Source organism: Gouania willdenowi, chromosome 24, assembly GCF_900634775.1.
Source record: "Gouania willdenowi chromosome 24, fGouWil2.1, whole genome shotgun sequence".
Lineage (NCBI taxonomy): Eukaryota > Metazoa > Chordata > Actinopteri > Blenniiformes > Gobiesocidae > Gouania > Gouania willdenowi.
Window position 1 is genome coordinate 13,780,606 of NC_041066.1, and position 26,854 is coordinate 13,807,459.

The 26,854-nt window shown below is 37.3% G+C and overlaps 1 protein-coding gene across 2 annotated transcripts in view; it reads left to right on the forward strand.

The window, feature by feature from the left end:
• atad2b (ATPase family AAA domain containing 2B) overlaps nucleotides 1-26,854 on the forward strand; it is a 68,025-nt gene that overhangs the window by 35,187 nt on the left and 5,984 nt on the right. For both annotated transcript variants that reach the window (XM_028439186.1, XM_028439188.1), the window contains exons 25-27: nucleotides 13,912-14,523; nucleotides 15,330-15,457; nucleotides 26,466-26,594. In XM_028439186.1, coding sequence (XP_028294987.1) covers nucleotides 13,912-14,523; nucleotides 15,330-15,457; nucleotides 26,466-26,594 — 869 coding nt within the window. The remainder of the gene's footprint in view (nucleotides 1-13,911; nucleotides 14,524-15,329; nucleotides 15,458-26,465; nucleotides 26,595-26,854) is intronic.

A 26,854-nucleotide genomic window follows, 5' to 3' on the forward strand; every position in this document is an offset into this window, starting at 1 on the left:
TGCATCCATGTAGTACGGTACTGCTGCAGCCTACTAATGGCCCCGACCCTATTTACTCAGTTCATGTGAACTTACAGCTTTGAGAGTAATCGTTTTTACAAAATCTTTATTTGAAAGATAAAATAAAGAGGGTGTTATTGTTACTACTTTAACTAGACGTTGTGTGATTTGCTCTGTACGGTGGCTGGGAAGTGTCAGGTGAATGCATTTACAGAAACGAACACGAATGCAAACGGGTCACAACACGAATGCAAACAGGTCACAACACGAATTCAAACCGGCCACAACGGAAGTGTTTCCGACGGACCGGTCTTACAGTCGGACGGGTATTATATGATAGCCTGATGTGAAAAATATAAGAGTATCCTAATCAACTTTCACTTACTTTCATACGCGTTTCGATGTCTTCTTCTTGTTCTTAACTGTTCTGTTGGGTTAAAAATATCCGCCAGAAACGTGTCCGTCTGAAATACCGGTCCGTCGGAAACACTTCCGTTGCGGAAACCCGGTGGCCGGGAAATGTCAGGTGAATGCATTTAAAGAAATGAACACAAATGCAAAAAGGTCACAACACGAATGCAAAATGGCCACAACAAAAGTGTTTCTTTGTGTTCCTTTCTGTAAATGCATTCACCTGACACTTCCCAGCCACCGTAGCTTTGGACCAAAAAGACAGTTGGCATTTATTCTGTGCAGACAGTGACATTGCTCTTTGAAATGTGAAGGCACTCCATTTTTGAATAAAACCAGTCAATGTTAATTAAACGTTCTTCTTTGTGCACTTTCTTCACACGTTGAACCAATGTTGAAGTGCACCAACCTTTTCTTTTAAATAAAAAATGCAGGTATTTATTAGACAGCAATTCTAAAAAATAAATTGCAGCCATAGATGTAATGTCTCTTTAGATCTTTATGTTCTGAGATGCTTCGTCTTTATTATTATTATTTTTTTCCAATGCCTGTATGTAACTAAGTATTAGAGTTCGGAAGTGATTCCCATCACATTTCATCTCCTTTTGTCGGCTTTAGAAACCTTAAGTTGTAAACTCTGATGCCCTTTGGCGCTCACTTATGATATCCATGCAAAGTTGCCATTTTGTCAGCACAGATGCCTTTTGGATCATCGTGGCACCATGCGTGAAATGAATGTAAAATCATCCATAATGCCTTTTGCTTACAGTTATTGTTTTTGGGCTGCCAAACAGCCAACATCACTTTTAGTGTCTCTAAAGATTCAATCTGTGTGCGTGGTCGATGTATATCAAGTATGATATCCCTCCTTCCTAAGTATTAAAAATAATCTTTCCAAATTATTATACATTGTAAAAACCATATATTATGGAAAACAGCTTATATTTGTGTCTAAAATGCAGTAATCTTAAATTGTTACATTCAAAATGATTGAATGGTATTCCTCGTTGCCTTCGTGTACGCCCAGTGACTAGAAACTGTGCTCGGAAAGGATGTTAGAAAGGTAAAGAGAAAACAGATTAGCTGAGGGTTGGAAGCTTTTGTATGCTAGATGGAAAGTGTTAAAATTCTGACAATGGCCAATTATGATAAATATTTTTGGGTTTTTTCTACCCTGAAGCCAGACTTGCTGTTATTTTGACTGATCTGGGCAAGGAAGAGTAAGGTTGTGAATTCCAGTTGATACCACATGCAATTTATATCAATGGCTTTGGTTTTTCCCCAAATATTAGACTTGCCTATCATTCCTAGAGGGTCTTTTCTACTCTATTTCTGACTCTAAAGAGCAGCTTTCACTCTGTGCTACAGACATAAAATTATACCTGGCCTCCTGGGCTTATACTCTCATTGTTTTTAGCATAGTGCAGTCAATTAGTCAGTTTCAGTAAACATCAGAAGCTAGTAAACAGCAAGCAGCCTAATGGGGTGCGTTCTCACTTTCTGTCGGATAAGTAGCAATTGACTGGAACATTTGCAGAAACATGAAGCTGGGTTAGTTTAAATGACATATGGATTTGCTGGTATGGTAAGACTCATATGGTAGTCTGGACATTATATTCTAGCTAAATCCAGCTTGATGGAAAGTCAATTGATGCCTATTATCTCACTCCGGGTCTATAGTTTGCTTTCTCCTTTAACTAAGCACAAGGCCATACATTTAAATTCCTGGCCTTTAACTAAGCACACAACACTAGTTAGATTTTTACCTTTGTGTTTTTTTTGTTACTGTTTACAAACCATTTCAACATACTTGGCATTTGGTGATTCCGATATGTCTATTTCTCCAGTATAACAGCAGAGCTAATAACTGGTGCAGATGAGCACAACCTCCTGTATCCTTTCTTTGTGATCCCATGGGACAATTAGAGATGAGTCTTAGATTAGACAATACAAAGAAAAGGAATTCCAAATGGCAGGGTTGTTAATCACATCGCATAACTGCAAGGTTTGCTCTTATCCAGTCCAATCACTACAACTTCATTAAACCAAGAGATGAGATATCTTTGCTCTGCACTTTTCTTGTTAATCACTCTTTGAGACATACCATTGGACAAAGGCCGTGTGTGATTGCATGTGCTTTGCCACACAAGTGAGCCTTGTTAATTGCTCTTTTTAATTCATTAAAAACTGAAAAGAGTCATGTTGGGTTTTTCCTTGTACTCTACTAGAAGGCTGTGCAATGGTACCTGCCAAATTTTGGCATACACGAGGCAACAACAGCTGCTCCCAGGATTTAAGAAAAAAAAAAACAAAAAACATTTTTTATTTGTCACTAAATGATATTCTCAGTCTAGTCCACCTGGCACGAACAATCATGCCATGTTCAGCAGCACTTAACATTTATTGTTAATTTCCATTCCAATATTCAGCTTCATTTTCAGTGGGTTTATAAGACTAATGACAGCCAATTAAAGCAATGAGGTTGATTTGCTGTTTGAGAAAACAAGCACATAAACTGGTATACCTAACAAAATGACTTGTTTGTCTAATCTCAATGATGAAGTCATTTACACTACTATAGTTATATATAACTAGCAGTGATGTGCCGTGAGCACTAGGGTTGAGTAGGCAGGGCGTTGCAAATCGAAACCACCAATGACAATTTCATGTTTCAGCTGGAAAGTGTTAATCAAACAAAATCAACATCGTAAAACACCGTTAAAGAAACATAAACAATTATTTAATATAGCCTCCATACTCTCCCAACAAGATATATCTCATGACACGACAGCGCATTCGTTGTTTGTGTTGGAAACACAGAAGCATGGAGAAAATGACAACAACAACAACTCAGAACAGCCTCAGTGAAGCGCATCCACAAAGTCAATCCTTCCTTTTGTACCATTCACTGTAGAAAGTACGAACAATGTTCTGACTTTTCCTTTGCTGAAGCTCTGGTAACTCAGGTGTTGGTCTCCCATCTTTTAAAAGCTGTCATTTTTCCTCAAAAGAAAGTTTCTCTATCGTCTCTAGCACTGTCATCCTGCCTGTAGTGTTATCCCGCCCACTAGCTAGAGAACGTAGCAGCAGCAGTCACTAGGAATCTCCCAAAATACAACAAAAACACCATCATTTGGTCAAAAGTAGGAAACAATGATTTGGTATATTATGATCTTTCAGTTTGATAGTAAGAGAACAATTTATTTAACTTATGTGAAAATGTCTTACTATAGCAAACCTTGTCTAGTGATGGTGCAGTTGTTTGTTCATGATAACAACCTGAAGAGCAGCTGATCATCTCAACTCAATGATACCTTAGTGTTTTTAAAAAAGGAAGCTCAAAATGTATATAATATACTGTTGGTTAGAAGAGAGGAAACACTCTTTAGGCATGGTTTAATTTACTATCCTTCTCTGTCGAGTCCTATTGTCATAGAGCTGTGACGATCTGAAACTCCTAACTGACTCACAGGGTTTTTAATTGGTATCTAATCATATCAGTTTAGCGTATGGGGGAGTCTCAATACAGTACAATGGCTTCCTTTCACAGTGAATGTGATCCTCATATCAGCTGTTAGACAATACTAGTGTAAGCACCAATAGCAATATGTCCACAAAAAACAAGCGTAATGGGTTCTATTGGTTTTATTAGTCATTTTAAAGTGGTGGCAGAATAAACTAGCAAGGCTTGGATGTAAGAAAAGAACATGCATATATTTTGGAAAAAAGGAACATTTGTTACCAAACATGTCACTGATAAATCACAGTACTAACTTAGGTGGGCAAACATAGAATATCCGCGTTATCCAAAATGTTAGCTGAATCTCACTCAGATTGGGAGGGCTGGGGGATGGGAGGGGGCGCCTTGTTCCAGGTGCACACTCTGTACTTCTCTGCACAAGTACAGTCGTAATTCACATACCCATCAAAATGTGCCAATCTGGAGCATATCATCATATTCATCCTCTTGCGCTCTCAGACATGCGAGTATGCATGTTTTGCTGCAGGCGACACATTTTTGCCCCCAGGAGGCTCTCATGCTCTGCTCTGTATGTGTAGGCTCACAGGGCTGCTGGTGCATTAGGGCATATCTGTCTTCTTGTGAAGACGGTATTACAGACACCACCATCCTACCGGTCATTTACTGAGCAGCACAGAGGACAACTGCAACAGTTGGATGCTCTCACGGAATCATGTTTTCTGTTATAAGCCCCTGGGACCGAAAACATGAATTCTCAATTCAATGCGGTGTCAACAAAAAGTCAAACAGTACTTATCTTGATTTTTTTGGTTATGTTTTGATGTTTTATTTTATATTAAAAGAAAAATGGAAGACAGTACTTTAAGTTGGATAATCAGAAATCTGTCTCGTCACTAATTTTTATGTGTTTCTAAGTTAAATTTAGAATCTGTATGTTTTATAGCTATCTTTTGATTCCCTTCAGAAAGAAACAAATAATAACACAGCCAACCAAATTATCCCTTTGTATGGCTGATAAATGAGTTAGAACTAGTTGAGCAGTAATCGTCAACTTTCTCCCTCGCTCATTTCACCATTTGTGGCGAATCTCCAGAGCAACCAAGCTCTCTTGGATCCGCCTCAAGAACTTTATTGCATGCGAACCACCATCTGACAACAGCTACTCAAAGTCTTTCGATGTATGTAGGGCTAACTTAGAAAGCCAATGCTTGGGAGTGACTCAGAAGAGCCAATTCCCATCAAGTGAGAGCCGGCTCTCAGCTATATTTTTTCCTTTATTTCACTTGTGTCAAATTAGAGACCTGGAGACCAAATCCCACCCTTTAGAGCGTCCAATTTGGCCCACAGGAGAAAGTGAAAATGGCAGCGAAAACATGAATCTTTGCTTAAATTACCAACTAATTCAGTTGTAGATATTGCAGTCCCTCCAAACACACAAATTCAATGAAACGCCACAATATTTGCCAATGCTCAGTTTTTCCATGTTATATAACATGATGGCAGTCCTTTTTAAGCTCAAATTGTTAAAAGAGCTTTAATTTTTTTCCAAAATGCTGCAATTTTCTTCAAATTATTCCATAACATTTTCCTAAATTAAATAAATATTGGTCCCAAAACCAAGTACATTTAAAGTGGAAGATCCTTGCGTCACTTGTTGCTTGAATATTGTCTATTCCTTACATACTTAATGTATCATTTATAGGTGGACGAGCAAACTAGGGCACATTAATGTTGGAATTACTCATTTTCCCTCCTGAATTCTACGACCCACTTGAGATCAAACTGCTCCGTATTTGTCCCCTGAGTGGAAATGATTATTGGCAGCCTAGTTCACGTGAGGACAGGGATAGAATTTAGTTTATATGGCTGTTATGTTTTTTTTTTTTTTGTTTTTTTTTTAAAGTGGGTTAACATCAGCTGGGGCTGCAGTGTGTGCAAATAACTACATGAGCATCAAATCCTAAGTACAATTGATTTAATGAATTTGTAGTAACACTTTGGAATTTCAGTGTCACTGTGATGTTGCCAGGCAACGCAGACTCCTCAATATCACGCATTTTCCAAAAAGGCACTACACCGTGTCGCCTTCTATTGGGTTTAAATGCTGTGAGAAATGACACAAGATATTAGTTAGCCAATGTGTTTTCCTTTTTGGCAGCACTAGGCCTACAGTGTCTCCAAAGCAGTTCAAGCTACAGTGGCCATTTACCAGCTCGTGATTTATATTTTGCTCCCAGACAGAAGAATTCCTTTGATTCTGTCACCTGACTTGTGGCTAGAAAATAAATGTGGTTATTTCTAAAAAACACTGTTGAACCGTGGATAGCTCAGTGGCTGTGTAGGACCTAATTTAAGAAAGGAGAAGATGAAAGAATGAAAAGGGAAGGTGGAGCATAGCTCACCAGAGAGGTAACTGATCTCCTTAATTTCCACAAGCCAGGATGGGATCATTTATTGATCTAGACATTTCATTAAGTGTCAGTGCAAACGTCATGCCAGGTGACAAATGGCTGCCTTCCTTTTATGGCCTAGAAACCCTGAGGCCTCGTGCCACAATAAAAGCCTGTTTTTTGGCTTTGTGTTCTGCATCATTTCCCATGATTTTTTTCTATTTGCATTGCTGTTGCTTCCACTGCCATAGCTAATATAGACGTGCTGCTGCTATGTTTTAAGTTTTTTCTTTCAAATAAGTTCACATAAACGTCAGCTGTGGCTTAACCTTGATCAAGGGATGTGTAAAACCACAGTCTCTGTGTAATCGTGGCATGAGTGATTAAATGACTAACCCTTCCAGAACAGTGAACAGCAGATGAGAGCTTTGCATTTTATGCGCTACATTAGCAAGTGTGATGCGTGACTTGACCCGTTTTCATCACAAACAATAGGCAAAACCACACACTTGTGTTTTGTGCAGGCACAGATGTGGTTATATTTCAGCGTTAAATAAGCGATTTTTTTGGTGAAAAGAACTAACATAAAAAAACAAAAGTTGTTGTGATGCTTCATTCCCATGCAACTTTAAACATCGGATAAGTCTTGTTTTTGTTTCCCATCTATGCTTTCATCTGAGTCATGTAAGATGGTCGTTATTTTTTATTCAACAATACAAAAAGCAGTGCTTATAAAAAACCACACATTCTTCTTCTCCTGACCTGCGTTTTCATTATATTCATAATGATTACTTTTATTCATGTACACCTTTTTCAAGGAAAGAATTAAAATTTAATGTTTGTTTTTAATCTTGAAGCATTCAATTTGAAATTGCTCAGCAGTCATGGCGGGGGATTTACTGCCTTTTGTATTGTTAATTATAGCTCAGCTGAATGATTCTGAAATGGCGAAATTCCCCTGGGAGGGATACTGCAGGGAAAGAACAACATGAATAAGTTTTTACGCTATGGCAGCATAGCCAAATTAGTGTTGCAATTTAGGTCCTCAACAGTGACTAAACTGAATGGTGAACATTACAGCTTATTTAAACCTAGTTTTTTTCCCCAGCAGTAGATGAAAATATGATAAGAACAAACAGGGATCTGTGATTCTTTGTGTACTGACATATGGCATATCTGTTTCCTGTCCAAGGCTTAAAACAGTCAGTGGTATTCTATTTATAATTTATTTTTTGTGAGTCAGACTGGTCTCGTCTTATTGGCAGAAATATGAGACACAAACATAAACATCATAATGAAGTTAAGTATTTTGTGACTTTATTATGTTTAATATTCCATCATTGCTTTATTACTTCTATCAGCAATATAAAGAGACATAGGGGACCTGTGTATGCTGCACATTATGCAAATAACATGCATTTATCATGGTGAGAGGCAGAGGATGCTGTATTTTTTGTTTTGTGTGATAACATCTTAATATGGATTTGATAGTGGTAACAATAAAAAGTAGACACGTTTAAAAACAAACAAACCAATATGGCTTTAGGGATTCAATTATAAGTCATCAATACTGAATTGTTGGAACAATACTCTGTTTATAACAATCTCCTTGTTTGTGTGTGTTTAAGGAATTTTAAATGGGCCCATTTTTTGAATGAGTCACAGCTTCTCTCATTTTTAACAGTTACCCACCAGTCGCAGGTGATGGGAACTAGGCCGTTCAATACTTCATTATTGAAACTACTGAGGGCCAAGTTAAAGCCGATTCAGCCAGGAGAACACAAAGCTGCAGGATTCTGGGTTGGGTTTGTGTTGTTCCTACCTAAAGGATTATATAAGTTAGGAAATAAAACACGGAAATATAACTACAAAACACTAAAAAGATCTATATAAAACTATTGTTTTACCAATAAGTATTCAAATGAACAATATAACTTATCAGGCTGTCTGTCATTCTTGTCAGGATAGTTGTTCAGTATCCATAATTCATCTTAAATATAGAGGAAAAATACTCTATATTTAAGCTGACTTATGGAGACTGAACAACTATCTTTTACATCAGCTGTCCCCAATCTTTTTTGCCTCATGGACCGGTTTAATGACGGACAATATTTTCTCGAACCGGCCTTTACGATGTGGCCAAAAAAAAAAAAAAAAATCTGTCATTTTCTAAATATAATAATAAACGTGAATCCACTATGTATACAACTTTATGCCACAAAAACCAATATAAAGTGCATGAAAAATACAACTCAACGTAAATCAGTGGGAGGCCTGAGCTTGTTTCTCTGCAACGAGATGTCCCATCGCGGGCTTAGTGCATGGGAACTACCTGTCACAATAAATCCATATTTCAAGTAGGACTCCTAGTATTGTCTGTTAAATGCATCTTTCTTTTTCTTTGAAGTTGTAGGCTCTCCTTCTGTCTCCTGACTGGCTCTTTTACCCTGCGCAGATGCTTGTTTTTTTGTTAATTTTGCTATCTTGGAGGTTTCACTTTTGCAGTAATTTACCGGCCTGAGCATCCCCTTTAATATGTGCTTAAAAGGGATGCTCCGGCCGGTGACCGAGGCAGGCACCTTAAACATCATACTGAGATTGTATATGCGCACTACCGATAAATTATTTTTTGCTAAAAAAGCTAATTCATTTTTTGTTAATTTTTTTATTGGATTATGTTTGGGTTATAATCTCAGTGTGGAGGTAAACTCAGTACGTGACACCGGTAACAATTGACCCACGGCCCTGTGGTTGGGGACCTCTGCTTTACATGGTTTTCATTAATTTTTTTCACCTTTTTTAATTTGGCTGACTTGTGTTTTGGATTCATTTTGACCACATGGCCTTGGTAGAGTTCCCACCTGATAAGAACATACTTGCTGTCGCTTCAACACACTTCTCTGTTAATGACGGGGTTTAACCAGTCAGAATGGATGTTTTAATATTCGCCACCTGTAGATCTCTAAGCTCTTTAACTTCAATAACTGATTTATTTAAATCTCGTCTCATTTGGAGTCTGCCGTGACTAATTCACACACACATACCACAAACAAAGCCACCTGTGTATATATTTATTCTTCGGTATTTTTTTTATTTAGTTCAAATATTTAGTGATAATAATCCATTACTGTGTGAGCACAGTTCTTTATTAGTGTCCTAAATACAAATTATCCGGAAGCCAGCAAAATGTTTTTTGTGCTACACATCTTTTGTGTGTAAAGCGCATATCCAGTTTTTGACTGTTTTAGTTACCGCAACAAAAGGGCATGTTTTTCAGTGTGGAAAGGGCAGTTCTGTTTAAAACGGAACAGATTTAAAATTACCCTGTTGCGACTTGAGCTTGTATACAGTGCAAATGGAACGCATTTTAACAAATAAACAACACATTAAAAGATCTAACACCACCTTTAAAACATTTAACATTTATAGACCACTGACGCTGAATATCCAACATAACAGCTTGTTCAGTAATCTCAAAGACAGTAATGATTTACTTTTGATAATATTTGATTTCATATCAAAACCAATGTTTACAACCTGTTATGAATACTTTTGAATTGTTAAAGTAAGTTACCATGTTTCACTACGATTTTCCAAAAATGACAGACATTTAGAACTTGGCCCATTTAGCTTAAAGTAACGTCACAAAATAAATTGAAAGTGAGGGTTTGATGGAGTTATTGTCAGATAAGGGAGAAAGTCAAAACAATTACCCATATTATTAGAAACTAATTAAAAAGACCGTATTCACACTCTGCATTCAGATATTTTTTCCTTTCAACCTATTCATCTACAAATGACTTTGCTGAAATTCAAGCAAAGCCTTTGTGGTTCTTGTGCAGAAAGCTTTTCAGATGTGAGATATCTGGTAGCTACACAATAGAAAGTGCTGCTCTGATGATGTAATTCTGCAAAACATTGCACTTTTTATTTTGGGAGGAAAATATCCTCCAAGGTAAAGGCATAACTTTATAAAACTCCCGATTTTGCATGCTGTAAGAAATGATTGATTACCTGAGTTTGTTTCTCTGTTTTGGTCAACTTGATACTTTAAGTAATGACACCATAGCCTTGAGCCCTGACACTTACTCTGTGGAAAGGATGGATGGATTTTATGGCTTTGTGTAATGCAGTGCATGACAGCTATAAACCTGTAATCCACTCTAGTGCTTCAATGCTTCCATACACTTAAATCTGGCTAATGTTGACAAGGCTGAGGAGTTGGAAAATGATTGTGAGTTGACATGGTTATAAGAATCTGCCTGGGATGATTTATTAGAGTCTTACCACATTAGTTGTTGTACTTAAAGTTGAATTTGTTATTCTCATATTTCACCCTGCACTGGTTCTTCTGTTTATCTCATAATTACATTAAGAAATCAGCCAGTCAGAGAGACAGATCTCTACCCAACAGGTTTACTACAGTGCTTAGTGGAATTGTCACTCACTTTCTCTATATTGCTTTTTTTATTTATAACTATAAGCTGTACTTTTCTGTATGATTTTCACACACTCAACTGACAGCTGTGTGTGAAGCCAACTTCAACATTTGTGCCACTGCATAAATCTTGGCGAGGGCATTTTTAATTATTACCAAGTGTTAAGCTTGCTATCCCCAAACCTCCTCCTTCTCTCTCCCAATGCCAAATCCCTTTCTGTAGTTGACTTCTTCATGGTCTAACAATTTTATTTATGCATTATTCAAGAGCTGAGTATCACAATTATTTTGTAGCTATTCAAAAAAACACCTTCAAAGCACTCTGCATGTTTGTGATAGTGGTGATAGCCTCCCCGAGTCTGACGCATACACTGAATCATTGATCGTTTTGGGTTGGAGAGTGAAATTATTGTGGTTTTGACAGTAGTTTTGAAAGGAAAAGATTGGTCAGTTAGAAATTTGACCCACAGGCTTTTATTTTTAAAATCATGGCGTTTTTGAGAAAAGTTTTTTTCATTTTCTCATAGTTTGGGGTTCTTTTTTTAAAAACATGAACGTAATATTTGATGTAGGACAATATTTTTTCTTCAAAGATTGGGTAGAGCCAAGCTTTGACGAATGGCTGAACATTACAATGTGACAGGTAAAAATTACATTCTGAGAGTTGGAAAAAGTAATAATGGTCAAAACTGAGCATTTCTTCTAAATGATGATAAAATCATTGGTACAGCCACCCACGCACACTCTCGCAGACATGAGCCTCACATAGGAGATGCCACTTTTGTGGAATGAATCAAGATGCTTGTCTGGCGTTCTCATTTCTTTCTCGTCTCTTTCTGTCCTTCTACTTTACCTCAGAGCTACCATCCCTATATGCCAAGCATGTTTGAATAATAGAACGCTGTGCTTCTTTTTGAGCAAACGCCCTCAAGACTTTCCTTTTTTTGGGATCAAATCAGGAGCAATCAAACATGAAAGCCCCATCTTCCTTTAAAACCTGCTCTTGCTTGCTCTCTCAGCCCCTGTGCTTACACGAGAGAGACCCAAGCAAACTGTGGCCATTGTTGCCTGTGGTGATGATGCTTGACTCATCGTTTCTTTGAACTTTCTGCTCAGGTTGAGCATATTTTCTCGAGTGAACATTGGCGAGGTCCCCTCATATCGTCAAGCAGCTTATGTCTACACATTTCAACATCACTTGGTGCTGACTAGTGGAATGCTTGTGTGTTACTAGGCCTTCCCTGTGGTATGTCATCATGTGAGAAAATCTCTGCTGTGCTTATTGGTCCAGTCTTTTTTCAAATAAAACGCAAGGTCAGCAGTTGGCACACCGTCCAATGGAAAACCAAGTTCAGAACAAAACTGGCTTAACATTTGCCATACTCAATACTGTTATCAGGGTTCCTGTGGATCCCTAAAAAGTCTTAAGAGGTATTAAAATCATGAATCTAAAAATAAGGATTTAGTTGTCATTAAAATGTCTTAGATCAATGTTTCGAAGGTCTCAAATTTTAACACGTAATAAGTTGGATTTTATGATTGTAATTATTCTCACATTTCAAAATAAATTGTAATGTTAGTTTTTTAAAAAAAATGTATAAACATCATGAGAAAATATCAATTTAAGAAAATTGCCTGTCCAACAAAGATTTTTCTTAATGGTTTTTATTTTGCGTTTTTTTGTTTTATGGACTTCTGGCTATTTTTGTAGTAATCTTGTGTTTTTAGAGTGATTTTGATTATTTTTTAGTCTGTTTAGTCTGTTTTTTTGTGCATTTTACTGTCATTTTGTGTGTTTACTTTGGGGGCCACCAGTTGCATGTCTGCACAAGACACTAGAAACAATTAACCCTAACTCCATGTAATTGATTTGGGGTTTTTCCCCTTAATTATGTCAAGTTGGTCTTAAATTGAATTTAAAATGCCAGTAAAAAGTCTTGAGTTTGAGTAAAGCTGTAGGAACCCTGCTTATATATGTCATGTACTTAATGTACTTTAACATTATGATGCTTTAAAAACTTTTTGAGAGTCATTTTTAATGCAATAAAAAAAGAAAAATGTCACGGCATAAACCAGTTTCTGGTGTGTATTCCTCTCTGCTGGTCAGTGTGTAAGGGAAAATGAGCTTCATCGTTTATCTCCATATTGATGTCTTTGTCCAGGGAAACCAAATATTCAATTATTTCTGTCAGTGTTTTTCTTTATTTGTAGTTTGCTCCTTAAAATTGTAAAGTGAAACCCAGGTCAAGTAAAAAACAAAAAAACATGAATAAACAAATAATTAGGAATTTCCACCAGCAGCATCTGAATAGTATTTTTGAGGTTTTGTAAAGGTTGTGCTGTTTTTGTCTTTATTTGGAAGGTAGTACAGGTTAAAGCCACAAAGAGGAGGCAGTCTGATGTAATGGGGGCAAACATTTCACCAAGTGCACAGAGTTCAGTATGCTAACTAATGAATAAATTAGCATCAGTCCATTGAGACTGAAAAAAAACTACTGATGGTGATAATTCAGCTTTAGCTGACATTTTTAAAAATACATTTTCACCTTGTTTTTAATTAGGCTTACAATGAAAGATTGTCTCCAAATGAAAACATGCCGACAGGTCATGATCACATCAGCCGCTAATGGTCTCTAAGAAAATGGACTCTGGTTTTTTCTTCTTTTTTTATTTATTTTTTTTTACAATCTGGCTTGTATTTGCCCTTCATTTTGACTTTGTTGATCAAGTGTGCATCTCCACATCTGCCTCAAACACAGTAAACAAAGCAAATGCCTTTTAGGTTTCTCAGAGTTTAGCAGCATCACTAACTTGCTTTGACTCTTTTACTGCACTTTGGTTTGTTCCTTACTCAAAGAACCCCACTGATGACAACCATCTGTTGTCTGTGCCTAGCATTTACGATACAGCAGGACTTCTTCCTCTCGACTGCAGGCTGTTTCTCACACTTATTTATCAGCAATTGAACTTGAAGCTATGTTTAAGATTTAGTACTCCGTAGTCTGTATGTGTGCGTGCAGTAATTTTCTTGCTCATTAGTGGTATAGCCTTTAACTTCAATTATTGAATTTAAATGAACTTTTGTATTTTTACCTTTGGGTTGTACTTTTCTTTGGTTAGAATTATCTTTTTTTTTTTAAAAAAAAAAGTGTTCTTGGCTTAATTAGTATTTTTTTTTTCTCCTTTGATAGATTATGTCAAACGAAAGGTGCGTCGAAAACCATATTGGGTGCGAGGCATCATACGGAAGAAGAAGTACTACAAGAAAGAGACCGAGGAGGAAGAGGAGGAGGCCGAGCCAGAAGTGGAAGCCGCAGCCATGAACGACTCTTTTCTCACACAAGATGAAGAGTCATCTTGGGATACTACGGACCCTCAGCTCAACGGGCACCATCCTCACGCCCTGTCTACAGAAGAGGAAAGCTCCAACGAGCCTCCAGTCGTCACATGTGCTAAACTTGGCGATGCGGGGGAAGCTAGAGAGCAGTCCAAACCTAAGGTAGCAGAATCAAAGAGCATGAAGGAACACAACGCTCCACTTTGTGTTGATGGCAGCTCACCACCCAGCAAAAAGGTCGGCAGCAAGTTGGAACTGGCTGATTGCCAACCATTGAGTGAAACGTCCAAGCCCACAGAGAGTCACCCAGTTTCACAAGTAGACTGTGTTAATGGAAATGAGTCCATGGACAGTTTAGACTTGCCTAGCCTCAGTAGTAGTGATGAGAGAAGTACTGCTCAGAATGTGACAGAGGACTTAAAAAGACCTCAACAAGACATTGTCGTGCAAGATCAAGTTGATGAAGGTATGGATCATCATTTTGTTAAAATAATGTAACCAGTTTTTCTTACATATTTTGCTAAATGCTGTCATAACTGTTATCTATACGGAATGGGATGAGCCTTAAACAATTTATGTATGTCTGAGAATAGTTTTGTCTTAAGTTTAACTGCTCTTGTTAAAAATTGCACACCTCTTTTCATGCATATACAGGGAGGGAGATAAGGCGTTTTCTTTTAATGGGGTTTTAAAAGCTGCCACAAGACAGGATATTGGAACAGAAATCATGCTGCATATAAAACTGGAGCTCTATCTTGGTAGATGATGTATTTTGTGAAGAAACTAAAGGCACTGACACTGTACATCTTCTGATTTGTGAGTTGGTTTACTTTGTGAAGATTCTCTTGTTTTTGTGGCCCAGCACTATTTTAGTCAAAAATAAACTTCTGTGGTTGGGTTTAGGGTGTGTGTGGGTGGGTGGGTGGGGGGTGTATTCAACGGTGCATTCAAAATATATGAGGAAGCCACTTGAGAATTGTCCGGCATCTGAATACAAACAATGGCTCCTGAACAAACACTCACTGTTGTATTCTCAGCATTTAGGAAAAGGCAAATAAAGGGGGCAGCTGTGATATTCTCGTCATTCCACTTATTCATTAATCTTGTAACTAGGGCAGCAGGGTTTTATTTTCTGTGGTCCACTTTTTGCTTTTCTCTCTTTCTGACAAAAGCAAAATTGCTTCATAAAATTTCGTGGCCTGGTTAGTTTACTAGGTTTTAAGTCTGACTCCTTGTTATGTACTTTCCTTTAATCATATATGTTTTTGCCAGATGGTTCCAGTGGACAGACAAGCAAGCCAAGCCTCTCGGAGCACATGAGGGGATCTGCAGAACAAACAGAAGTGGAGCTAGTTGTTCCCCCCCGTCCCCCGGTAGTGGTCGACCACAAACGACTTCAGGTAAAAAGTCTTCTTCCTTATTTTTATTGTAAGTTTTGCTTGTATTCAAAAACTCGATACATACCTACAAGATTTTAGTTGTTAGATTCATGTCAATGGTCACATTTACATGAGAGCTTTTAATTCAGAATAAAAATGTAATTCTGTTTAAACTCACCTAATTCCAAATTAAAATGGCCAATCCGAAATAAACTTAAATCAAAATTAAGTAGCTGGGTTATTCTGCTTTTATTTCCTGATAGAATAATTCCTCAATCTTGTTGTTGTGCCTTCTGCTTAAATTAATTCCGGTCATTCTGCGTGAAAGTGAAACCGTATTTTGTCGAGCTGCTGCTTCAAACCTACAATCAAAATAAAAGTGAAAACGGTTCTTATTATGTGGTTTTCTATATTGTAGTTGAAAAGAAGGTTTGTGTATTTTTCCCGTTATACTGTACGTAATACGTCACATTCGCCCCCTGTGCAATCAGAACCCTTCCTAACCCCCAGACCTGAAGTGGATTTGAATAAAGGCTAATGAATGTGTTTTCCAATTAAACCTCAATTCGGAATTACTATTTCCATGTAAACACGAAGCAGAATACTTTAATTCTGAATTATTAATTCCGAATTAAAAAAAACATAATAGAGCCGTGGCCAATATAACTGTTTTGCCTTGAAGTTCAGCTAATCGGTTAACATTGTATTTAATTTTCATATTTTTTTATTTACTATAATGCATTTTATAGTTTATGACATACTATCTGAAAATGTAATTTTTCTTTTTTCTTTTTTTTCTATATTAATGAATTAGTAGTGACTAGCATCTACGTACCTTTTCTATGTATTTGACACTTTTCACAGTAAATTCTGGAGCGTAACTCAAAGTTGCATCCAAGATAAACTTATACATAAGTAAATGTTCCTTTTTCTTGCCTAAAATCTATTTTTTTTTTTTTTTTAGTCACTTTAATACCCACTTTTCTGATGGCCACCAAACCTTGGATTCGACTGCTTTGATAAACATATTTTTCTGTGGTCACAGATCTCCTGGTGTGCTTGTTATTGAATGTGAACACTACATAAGGCCCCTTTAACTGTTTATACCATGGATTCATTCAACATCATAGTTGATTTAGCACAGCTATGGTTTGAATTTAAACCCTGCGAGATGTAACATCTGGGGTTTTTAGGAACTATGCAGAGCCGTGGATTAAATTTACAATAAACATTGAAATTAGTCAAAGTGATCTATAAACAGTGAGATCAACATATTTTAGATAAAAAAGATGGTTCTATAAATTGTTCATGGTTAGTTTTAATAACCGCAATGGATTAAATGTTGCAGCGTTTTGGAATTAGCGTTAATCAGCCTGACTTATCGTATACTGTGCTACATTATAAAAATAATTAAGAAAATAAGCAACAATAATTATGGAATAGACAATCTGAGGAAAAGGAAATTGTCAGGAACATTACCGCCTGCTGATTGTACTTGTTCATATTTGAATGGGATTTCTTCAGTAAATCTAAACAGCCCACAGCACGGCAGTAAATATGAAAAGTTGCAGCAAATCCAGCTGTGATGACGAGTTGTTAATTAGACTGATTATGGGAACTAGTCGGTGTAATCTTAAAAATTCTGACAATATGCTCTTTTTTGCTCTTGTACTTAAGCTCATAATACTCTGTAGTGATGTGGTTGATGGTATCAGTGAAGGGTTTATTGTCGTTCCTCCTCTTTTCTTTCAAAAACCAAAAGAGCAGCTTTAATTCATACTCCCAGTTGGACGCTTTTATGGTCTTATACACTGTGTAGTTCTCCTTGAATGCACACTTGAATATTGTACATGGATGAGTAAACATACTCTACCATTGCCTTGACATTAGTTTCCTATCAGCGTTCTTTTGTATAGCATATATGATAAGACATTAAAAAAAAAATAAACACTGTTTTGGTGCTTGGTGACTGAAAATTCACAGTGGGATGACATTTATTGTACAAAAGATGGAGAAATCAATCATACGTGACTAGCCTTAAGCTTCCACAAGATACATGGTCGGTTTTAAAGCCAACGCTGACATGCTGTCCTTCTCAGATGAATAACTTCTTAAACTTATCCCTCCATTTTTTTTTTACTAGCTGAACAAAGCATGTTGCCAATTACAGGGGCAGACCATGTCCACATTTCTTAATCAACAGGTGTCATCGGAAACAAGGTCATGACTCAAACATGAGCTTCTTCTCACTCCGCTACATCTGCCAAACTTGTCTTCAGATCGGTACAAGCAATATGAGGGATGTGAAGCTGCTCGGTGCTTCTTTACGCAGTCACGCTAGGGACCCGCCTAATACCCCAAGTGTAAATTGGAATCTTGGCACTGTTGGCTCCTCTGACAGCCTGTCCTGTTGATCGAATGGGGTGTTTAGTTTCATGGCGTTCTGTATGTAATTGGTGTAAAGAAGTGCTTTACTGACATCTGTCTGTGTCTTTCCTCTGTCTGTGTAAGTGACATTTACCTATCAAGCCATTATCTAGTGGTGACTCTCCATGCACCAGAGATGGTGGAGGGCATAGCTTAAACCTCCCTTTTATTCTGTGTGCCAAGCTTTTTGGTCAACTCGATTTAACTGCTTTAATTTGCTGCTTCTATGAACAGCCACACACTGCACTAATCTGGAGGTTTATTTGTTACTGGGAGAAAAAGAAATTATCTTCAAGAAACCGTCTTTTTATCCCAGGCTTACGGAACAAATTTACATTTCTGTTGCACCGTTTAAGCAGATATTTCCCACCAGGGTCTAGTGTTGCACATTGCCTCGTATAGTTTGTGGACTAATGCTTTCTTTGTCTTTAGGGTCATTCGTCCTTTGCTCTGAAGCTTTTCAATTTGCCATCAAGGGAGTTTGTTCTTACACCAAAAGCTTAGAATATAGTTATTTTACTGTACGTCACGCACCCTTTTTTTTCAGTACTTTTGTTCTAAATCACATAAGTCAAAGCTATGTCACTGCCATTTACACATAACTTGTAAGTATTGGTTGATTCCAAAAACAAACTCCTCAACACGACCAAATATGTGGAGAAAGTTGTTTCCATTACCACATCTTTATACATTTCCTTTTACAGCTGTTGTCTTTCATTGATAATCAGAAACTTGTCCACAAATCATTTTTTTAAAAAAGTGTTAAAGCAGAACTAAGTAACTTGTGCTTAGCGCTCCCCCTAAAGGTCCCTTTTGCTTATGTCACTGTCGTAAACACTCTGCACCCCCCACGCCCGCCCCACCCCGTAGCTACATGCGCACCTTTGCTCTCCCAAGACGGTAGCAACCGATCACCGAAAAATCCTAATACAACAGTGACACTAAAGGTTAGTGCTGCTCGATTATAGAAAAAATAATAATCATGATTATTTTATTCATAATTGAAATCACGAATATTCAAAAGATTGTTTGTCAAACAAAAAGTTATTTATTTTTTGAACAAAAAACACAAAATATATTCTTTAAACATAAATAAAATCCTTCAAACACTAAAATCAATTATGTTCACTTTTGCACAAAACAAAACACTTCTTGCACGTGATGTGTCTTTGCTCTAGGTCTTCATCAAACCTAAAGTGTTCCCATATGAGAGTTGCCTTGCTTGTTTACAAAGCGTTTTTGCTGCGTTTCTACTGTCATGTTTCAAGACCACTAGCAACAACTTTCCTCATGTTGGCCTCATGTTCGCTTTGGCTTTGAGAGGAACGGGGCGGAGGGGAGGAGCTTGCATGTGCATGGATTAAACAACTCAAAGTTAGTAATAGTAACGTGTGTGCCAAGCTTTATTATTTGTAGATGTCCGAAATAATGGGTTTGTTTTATTTAACGATTAAAACATATCTAAAAAAAAAAAAAAGTTGCAAGTGCGGTTTTCTGGCCAGAGACAGCAGGGAGAGATGAAAGACCCCCCAATCACCCCATAAACACTTGTATTACCCTCACTGGGACTACGAGAAGGATTTATTAAGGTGAAAAAGTTTCTTAGTTCTGCTTTAATGAATACTGATGAGGATTCAGATCCAATCAGCCACATGTCATCACAGACAGACATATGTAATTTCTTGTTCTGCAGTTTGACTTCATTAGCAGTAGAAAACAATTGTACTTTGGTTGCTACAGCCACTGTATGCGGTCTTTAAGCTTAAAGCTCGCTTCTATTGCTTGTTGGGTCTTTCTGTGTTAAACAAACATCCCAACATATATAGACATATTTCTTTAAAAAATAACAATATTTCCTCTACCTATTTCAGTCGCTACCTATGGAGATACCTGAGAAACAATTCAGACTATGGGACAAAACAATTTCACGGTATATATGGAATGGTCACAGACCAAGAATAAAATTCAAAACGCTACACATAGGGAAAGATAAGGGAGGAATGTCGCTGCCAAACCTCAAAGAATATTTTCATGCAGCACAAATTAGACCTGTAATTTGTTGGTGTGATGAAAATTATGTAGCAAAATGGAAAAATTTAGAGAAATTTGTACAAGGAAGAGAAATCGGGGGCCTTATTGGAGACCGGGAAGAAGCACTAATTATGATTAAACATGTGGACACTATCACCCAATTTACTTTAAAAATGTGGTTTAAGTTAGTTAAAAAATATAGATTGGAGAAAGAGCTGAGATTAATCCAATGGATAGCCTATGATAGGCGTTTCATCCCCAGTTCTCATGACCAGACATTTAAGCAATGGATTTCAAGTGGAATAACAGCCATGTGTACGCTAATTAAAAATGGGAACTTTATGAGTTTTCAGGAGATTAAAGAAAAATATAATTTAAACAATCAGGATCACTACAGGTATCTACAAATAAGGGACTACTTTGACAAAGAAATAAAGCATAATATAAATTTGGATAATAATGGAATAATCAGAACCATAATTGGAATATACAATACAAAGAAATATAGAATAATATCTACATTGTATCAAAATCTATTGGAGACAAGAGGGAATACAACTTCATATGTTAAACGTTAATGGGAGGGAGAGCTGGGGGTGAATATCTCTGAAGATGAATGGCTAGACATTTGGAGAACACAACAGTCAAGCACATCATCACGTGCATGGAGGCTATTTTGTTGGAAGAATATAATTAGATTTTTTATCACACCTAAAACCCAACACAAATACCTGTCAGTACCACAACCATGTTGGAGAAAGTGCGGGGCAACAAATGTAGACCATTCTCATGTCTTTTGGCTTTGCCCTAAAATTGTAAAATTTTGGGAGGATGTTCATTTGTTTATTGTCAGAATTCTGAACTATGACATACCCAACTCATGTTTATTACTGTACTTTGGCAGAATGACAGGAAATGTGTTAAAAGAGGACAGATATTTGTTTAAAATTTTGTTAGCAGCTTGTAAAAAAGCAATTACGAGAAAATGGTACAAACCAGACCCACCAACACAAGATGACTGGCTCAAAATGGTGAAAGAGATTCACGTCATGGAGCTTTTGACCCATAAGTTAAGAACCCAAGAAGAAAAATGTCTGGAAAAATGGGAGAAATGGACTGTACACACATCGACAGGATAAAGACTATCACACTGACACTAACATCAGATCAAACTGTAGAGACACGGCAATGCAACATGTTCTTTTTCTGTTTTTGTTTGCTTTTGCTTTTTTTGTGTTTTTCACTTTTGTATGTAAAAAAGGAAATAAAAAATAAAGTATAAAAAAATAACAATAAAATAACAATAATTTCTCTCCATTTTCACTACTAACACTGTTTGGGCCCCGGTAGAAAAATAGCCATCAAAGGGAATCAGTGTATTGTTATGTTGTAACTTTTGATTGCCCATAAAAATGGATTGCATTTGAAATATTTCTTGTATTTTTATGAATTCCAGCTGATGGGTGTGACAGCTCTGCTATTTGTGTTCTCATACCTTTGTGTCCTTGGCCACCCAATGAGGGCCAGTCACTCAACTGCTTTTAGAAATACAGATATACTAAACTCTACTATTTCCTTTAATGTTTGTTGTCGTTTGTACTGTGATCTCTAACACAGATTATAGCACATACCACAGCCAATGTAGTATATAAATTGTGATTGTAAAATGTGGAAACCTTATGGCTAAAGCAGATTGTAATGTACATTAGTAGCAGTAAAATACACCTGAACCTTATGGTCAGGTTGATAACTAAAATAACTGCCATGCCTTTCACTGCTTTCGTCTTCCATTCATCTGCTGTAAGCTTCCAATTGTGTTTATTGAAACTGAGGGGCAAAGTAGGTTAGGGATTGCCAACCCAACAGCTGAATACTCCGACTCTCAAAAAAACAATATAGTAGATCGCCCAAGGCCTCAGTGCTCATTCACATGCATCCAACCTTATTAATGCTGTTTTATTTTCCTAGAAGTGTATCCATATTATGAATAACATACGGCTTGAGGCTCTTAATGCTTGGTCAGCAGACTTTGTCTCCATCAGGCACACACATGAAAGCGTGCGTAATAACATTCCAAAGATGAAAACTAATCATAATTTATCATCTATTAAAGGTTTTTTTTTCCCTGTGTAAAGCCATTACTTGGGCTGGATGTTGGCACAGAATTGCCACACAGTAAGTTACAACTTTAAACAAAATAGTTAATTCATACTAACACAAGAGAATCAAAATAAATAAAATAGAGGCTGTTAATGTGAACATAATTGGTGGTCAGGAAACACCGTCTCATTTTAATCTGTGCAGGGACTGATACCATGTCTGTCCATGACCCTTGTAATGTTAATATTACATTAGTTGCGTGACCAAATGCCCTGTAAACCCCATTATTTAATGCTGGGGTTGGCTTATCTCTAAGTATCTCAGCATCTCGTCACCCACTAGTACCACTTATCTCAGTCCAAACATTAAAGTCTTAACGTTGTCTCTGATGGTGGAGGTTTACGTTTAGGCTTAAATTCCATCTTTTCCTAGAACTGGGGGATTTTGCCTCCCAGTCAGTGATGGGGAGAAATATTGACTGCAATAGTAAAACTAACTTGATATTTGTATTGTCAATGGTTAAAATTCAATATTAAATTGACCAGCAAGGTGGCAGCAGTGAAGAAACCATAGTACGTCACTACATATAAAGCTATTACAAGACTTCCTTTTTGCATTTCTAATCTCTAGAGTATGAGGATAGATTGAGATGTGTGTAAAGATGTGACATGAAGCTGGGGGTTTAGTGTGTTGAGGCTAAATGGCCCATTTCACTTGTAGTCTTTAACACATGGGATTACTGGCCCTTTGTGTGCTGAGAGCTCCCTGAGTCACTGAGCCCATGTAAGACACACTAACACCATTTACTCGACTCTTTTGCTGGCATCCTGATCAAGCTGACAAAGGACGGGGAAGTACACTGGAGCAATCAGCTCGATAAGAGAAGGAGAATAGTGGGGGTGGAGAGCGAGAGAGGCCATAAGGGAAGAATGCCTAACACTGAAAGCGAAGCTTCTTGTGCAAAAGTGCCAGTGTGTGAAATGCAGCCGAGGAAGAGCTGAGAAGAGGTTCTTTGGAAGTGGGTGAAGGTGATTGGATGCATCATAAAGTATTGAAGTCTATATAAGGGGGAGAGCTGGAATTTGTAATGATGATTGAAAAATGAAGGGGCAGCTTTGATAGAAGCAAGGCTGAAGAAGAGCCTACATTATTATGCATTAAAGCCTGATTAAAAAAAAGAAGTAATTAGTGCATGTACAGTTTAAACTGACGTCAGACTGTGATGTGCTCCATTTGGTCCAGTTGTGAGTTCTGATTGCTGGACCTAAAGCTTTAGAGGATGATTTTCCCAAAATTTAGAAAAGAAACGCCCTCTCCACTTTTTGGAAAAATGCAGTTGCGCACCACTCTACCTGCTCCCAAGAGGGAACGCCTATTAAACGTGTGCGAGAGAGCATGCATGAGCCCAGTTTTCCTCGTGCACTGCTCTGTTTACAAGTTTGTTTTGGCATTGCTCAAACAAGATTATTTGTAAATTGTCTTTATAGCTAACTTTAGCATGCTACACTTGAAAGTGTGCATGTGCAGCAATCGAAAACTAGCTAGGGACGACACAGCCTTACGTTAACATATCACCAGAATGATTGACAATTAGGAGGACCAATAGTCTTGATGATCCACCTGGAATTTGAAGGCAAAATAACATCCTCCACAATACCTTTAATGGGAAAGTGGAGAAATGCTGTAATTTATAGACCAAAGTGATAGTGGAACCAGAAATATCCCCAGTGTGAAGTAGCTGATGGCACTTGTGAGGTTAGCTATGATTGTGAGGATCACTTAGCCTGATTTCAACATTTTTCATTATTTGTTTTTACTTGTTTCTTTTTTCTTTTTCTGTATTTTTAAAAGCTGTTCCTTGTACTCTGTGTAGGCTGCCATTTTTTTTAACAAGGAACAAAGGGTTATCTGCTGGGCAGGAAAAGGTTTTCGTGTTGAAGCCATAGTTAGAGTGAACCCTCCTGAACTCGTGCTAGAATTTGAATCAGAATCAGGTTTTATTTGTCAAATACAGTTTTAAAACAGTGCAGGAATTTGACTTTGTAGTTGGTGCGTGGAACAAAAAAACAAAACACAATCTAGATTCTGGGAGATCCAGTGCTCATGGTCCGGGAAGCAGAGATGGTTTTTCCAAGCTTCACGTGCTGCCTGCTGTCAGACAGGAAGTCTGGGGAGTCCAGGTGCTGGATTAGGTGGGATTATTTCTAGGATGTAATATGATGAGTTCCTGTTTTTTAATCACAAAGAATGTACAAAGTCTCACTTTCATACATAAATGAAAAAGTGAAGATCTGCTTTTTATATTGTGGTTTAAAATGTCGCGGTAAAGCACTATTCTAAGGGGCTCCTTATAAAAGCTTCTTTTTTTCTTCCGAATTGAGGTAAATAGTTAAAAGGTATCTTTTTTTTTTTTTTTTTTACCTATTTTGTTATATAATACTGGTCAATGTCTCAAATGCCACAAAGGAAAAAGCTCTTAATGCTTCTTTCGGATGTCTAACCTCACCCTTGTTGACCTGTAGTGGAAATAGAATTGAGTCGTATCATCTTAATGGTTGCCAAAAGGACTTTGTTAGTAGGGGCCACTTAAAGGTCTTTGATGCACTTTAAAGTAATTTTGAATCAAACAAATAGGAAATCTGAATAATATACTGATTGTCCTGTATGTAAGAAGGTTCAAAAAAAGAAAGAAAAAGTTGAACTTAAAGAGGAAAACTTACAAAGTTAATGGGGTTTAAGTGACAAGGGAAGGGATTCCGCTCTATGGTTTTGGGGCTTTTGAGCCCCCCTTGACAATGCATTGTACTTTTATGCATGCTAACCTATATGAGCTCAAGTGTCACTTAATTGTATATTAGGTCAAGCTTTTAATTGTCATGAGATGCCATCATGGAATAAACCTCCTAGACCTAAGTAGAATTTGATGTCTTTTTGATGAGGTTTTTCTATGTCTATTTTACTGCATCACAATCGGTCCATTTAGTGGTTCATAATGCTACCCTTCAGGCCACTTCACAGTTGAACACACCCAAGTACCCAGTAGCTGTTAAGGCCATCTTTTTGTTGTTCTGACCATTTAAGTGGCTTTTTAAACACTGCAGTACAGGTTTTTTTTTTCTTTTTTCTTTTTTTTTTTTTTTTTTTTACTTTTACCAGTCATTTAACTTAATCAGAGGCGCCTCATCTATTGGTTTATGGAAACGTTTATTGGTTTTTCCGTCTAGTACCGCTGGAAAAACAAAAGAAAAAAATGTGGCTGTGCCCCTTTACTGCAATCCAAGCAAAAACAAACAAGCAGGGCTGGAGAGATTGGACCGCCTCCACAAATACTTTTTTTTTAGTTGCAGGGTTCTGCGTGAGGACAGAAGGTTGTCCACATACAGGCATACATTAGGATCTTTAAAGCAATTGTTCTGTAAACTTGTTCCTGAACCAGAACATGTCAAATGACGGGCTTTGACTTCCCAGTGGAACAAATTGTTACTTTGCGAGATAATGTCATGATGGCACTAATATGCATTCCTAATGTCCAGGCTGCCTTATGTCAATGATTGATCGTCACTTACACATTTAAATGTATTATTCATTGATTTCATTGTCGCTTTTTTTATTATTTTAATTATTTTAAGTTGTTATCTCTTAATTCTTTAATCATCATTTTCCCCCAAACCTTCAACTTCAAAATAAAAACTGTAGCTGTGTTTCCATTATTAGATTTTCGCGAAAAGAAAAGCGATATTTCTAAATGTCGACTAAGTGTAATTGCGCTTTGAACGTGTTTCCATTGAAGGTTGATTTCGTAACTCCTGTAAAATCTCATCCTATGAGACTTGGCTGCAGGAAGATGAATGTAATTAACTTTCTTGGTCTATAGGTTGCGCTGTAACAATTCTACATTCTACTAGCTCTAGTTGTCCTATGTTATTATGTCATATATTGAATTTTCTGTCCCCCACACATGGTCACCGTCTGTTTCTCACACACCAGCACAGATTCAGTTGTGTGTGAGATCAGTGTCACTGATGATAACGTTACTGCACATTTTTCTCTCTTGATCCATGAATCCATGAATCCTTAAGAGCACTGATGTTTCACTAGATGCACACACACACATAGACTTTGACTTGGTTTAAATGTGCAGGAGCGGGTCAATTAGAGGAGCCTCAGACTGTCCAGGATGTTTTAATTAAAGTAGCAGTGAAATGTAAACTCACTTCTAATTATGATTAGCTTTAATTAGCTGTCACTCTGATGGTAATAGTTTTTGAATACAGCTGACCTCCTAACACTGCATCTCCATGCACTGAAACCAGCATTTTGCCCATGGGATTGGTTCTTCTGCTGCATTCAGCGTCCTCTCTGTATACACAGTTATGTACAGTTTGCATTTTAAGTAGTTTGTCAAAGCTAAAATGAAGTTTTCCTAAGTGTGTTTATTTTAGACGTATTGGTTTGCTTTGTTTCTCTGCAGGCTCTCCTGGATCAGGTGGTAAACAAAAGTGAGGGCTACAGTGTGGAGCAGCTGGAGAGACTCTACTCTGTGCTCAGCCAGTGCATCTACCAGCATCGTCGAGAGTACAATAAAACCCAGCTATTAGAGGTGAGTTACAGCTCTGGCCTGTGTTTACTCTGGGAAATCAACACAAACCGACTGTGTATAATAAATAAGAAAAATGTAAATGAGTAGAAAAAAATTAGTCAAGTTTATATTAGATTGTTTGCAATGAGAATTTTGGATTTAAAAATAATATTTAGTATAATGTTAGCGAGGAAGTCTTTTTTTAATGCAGGAAAAGGAAAAAATAAATTTTGTTCTTGTGCAATGCTATAGTGAGTTGCTAATGTATTTCTCTCCAATCG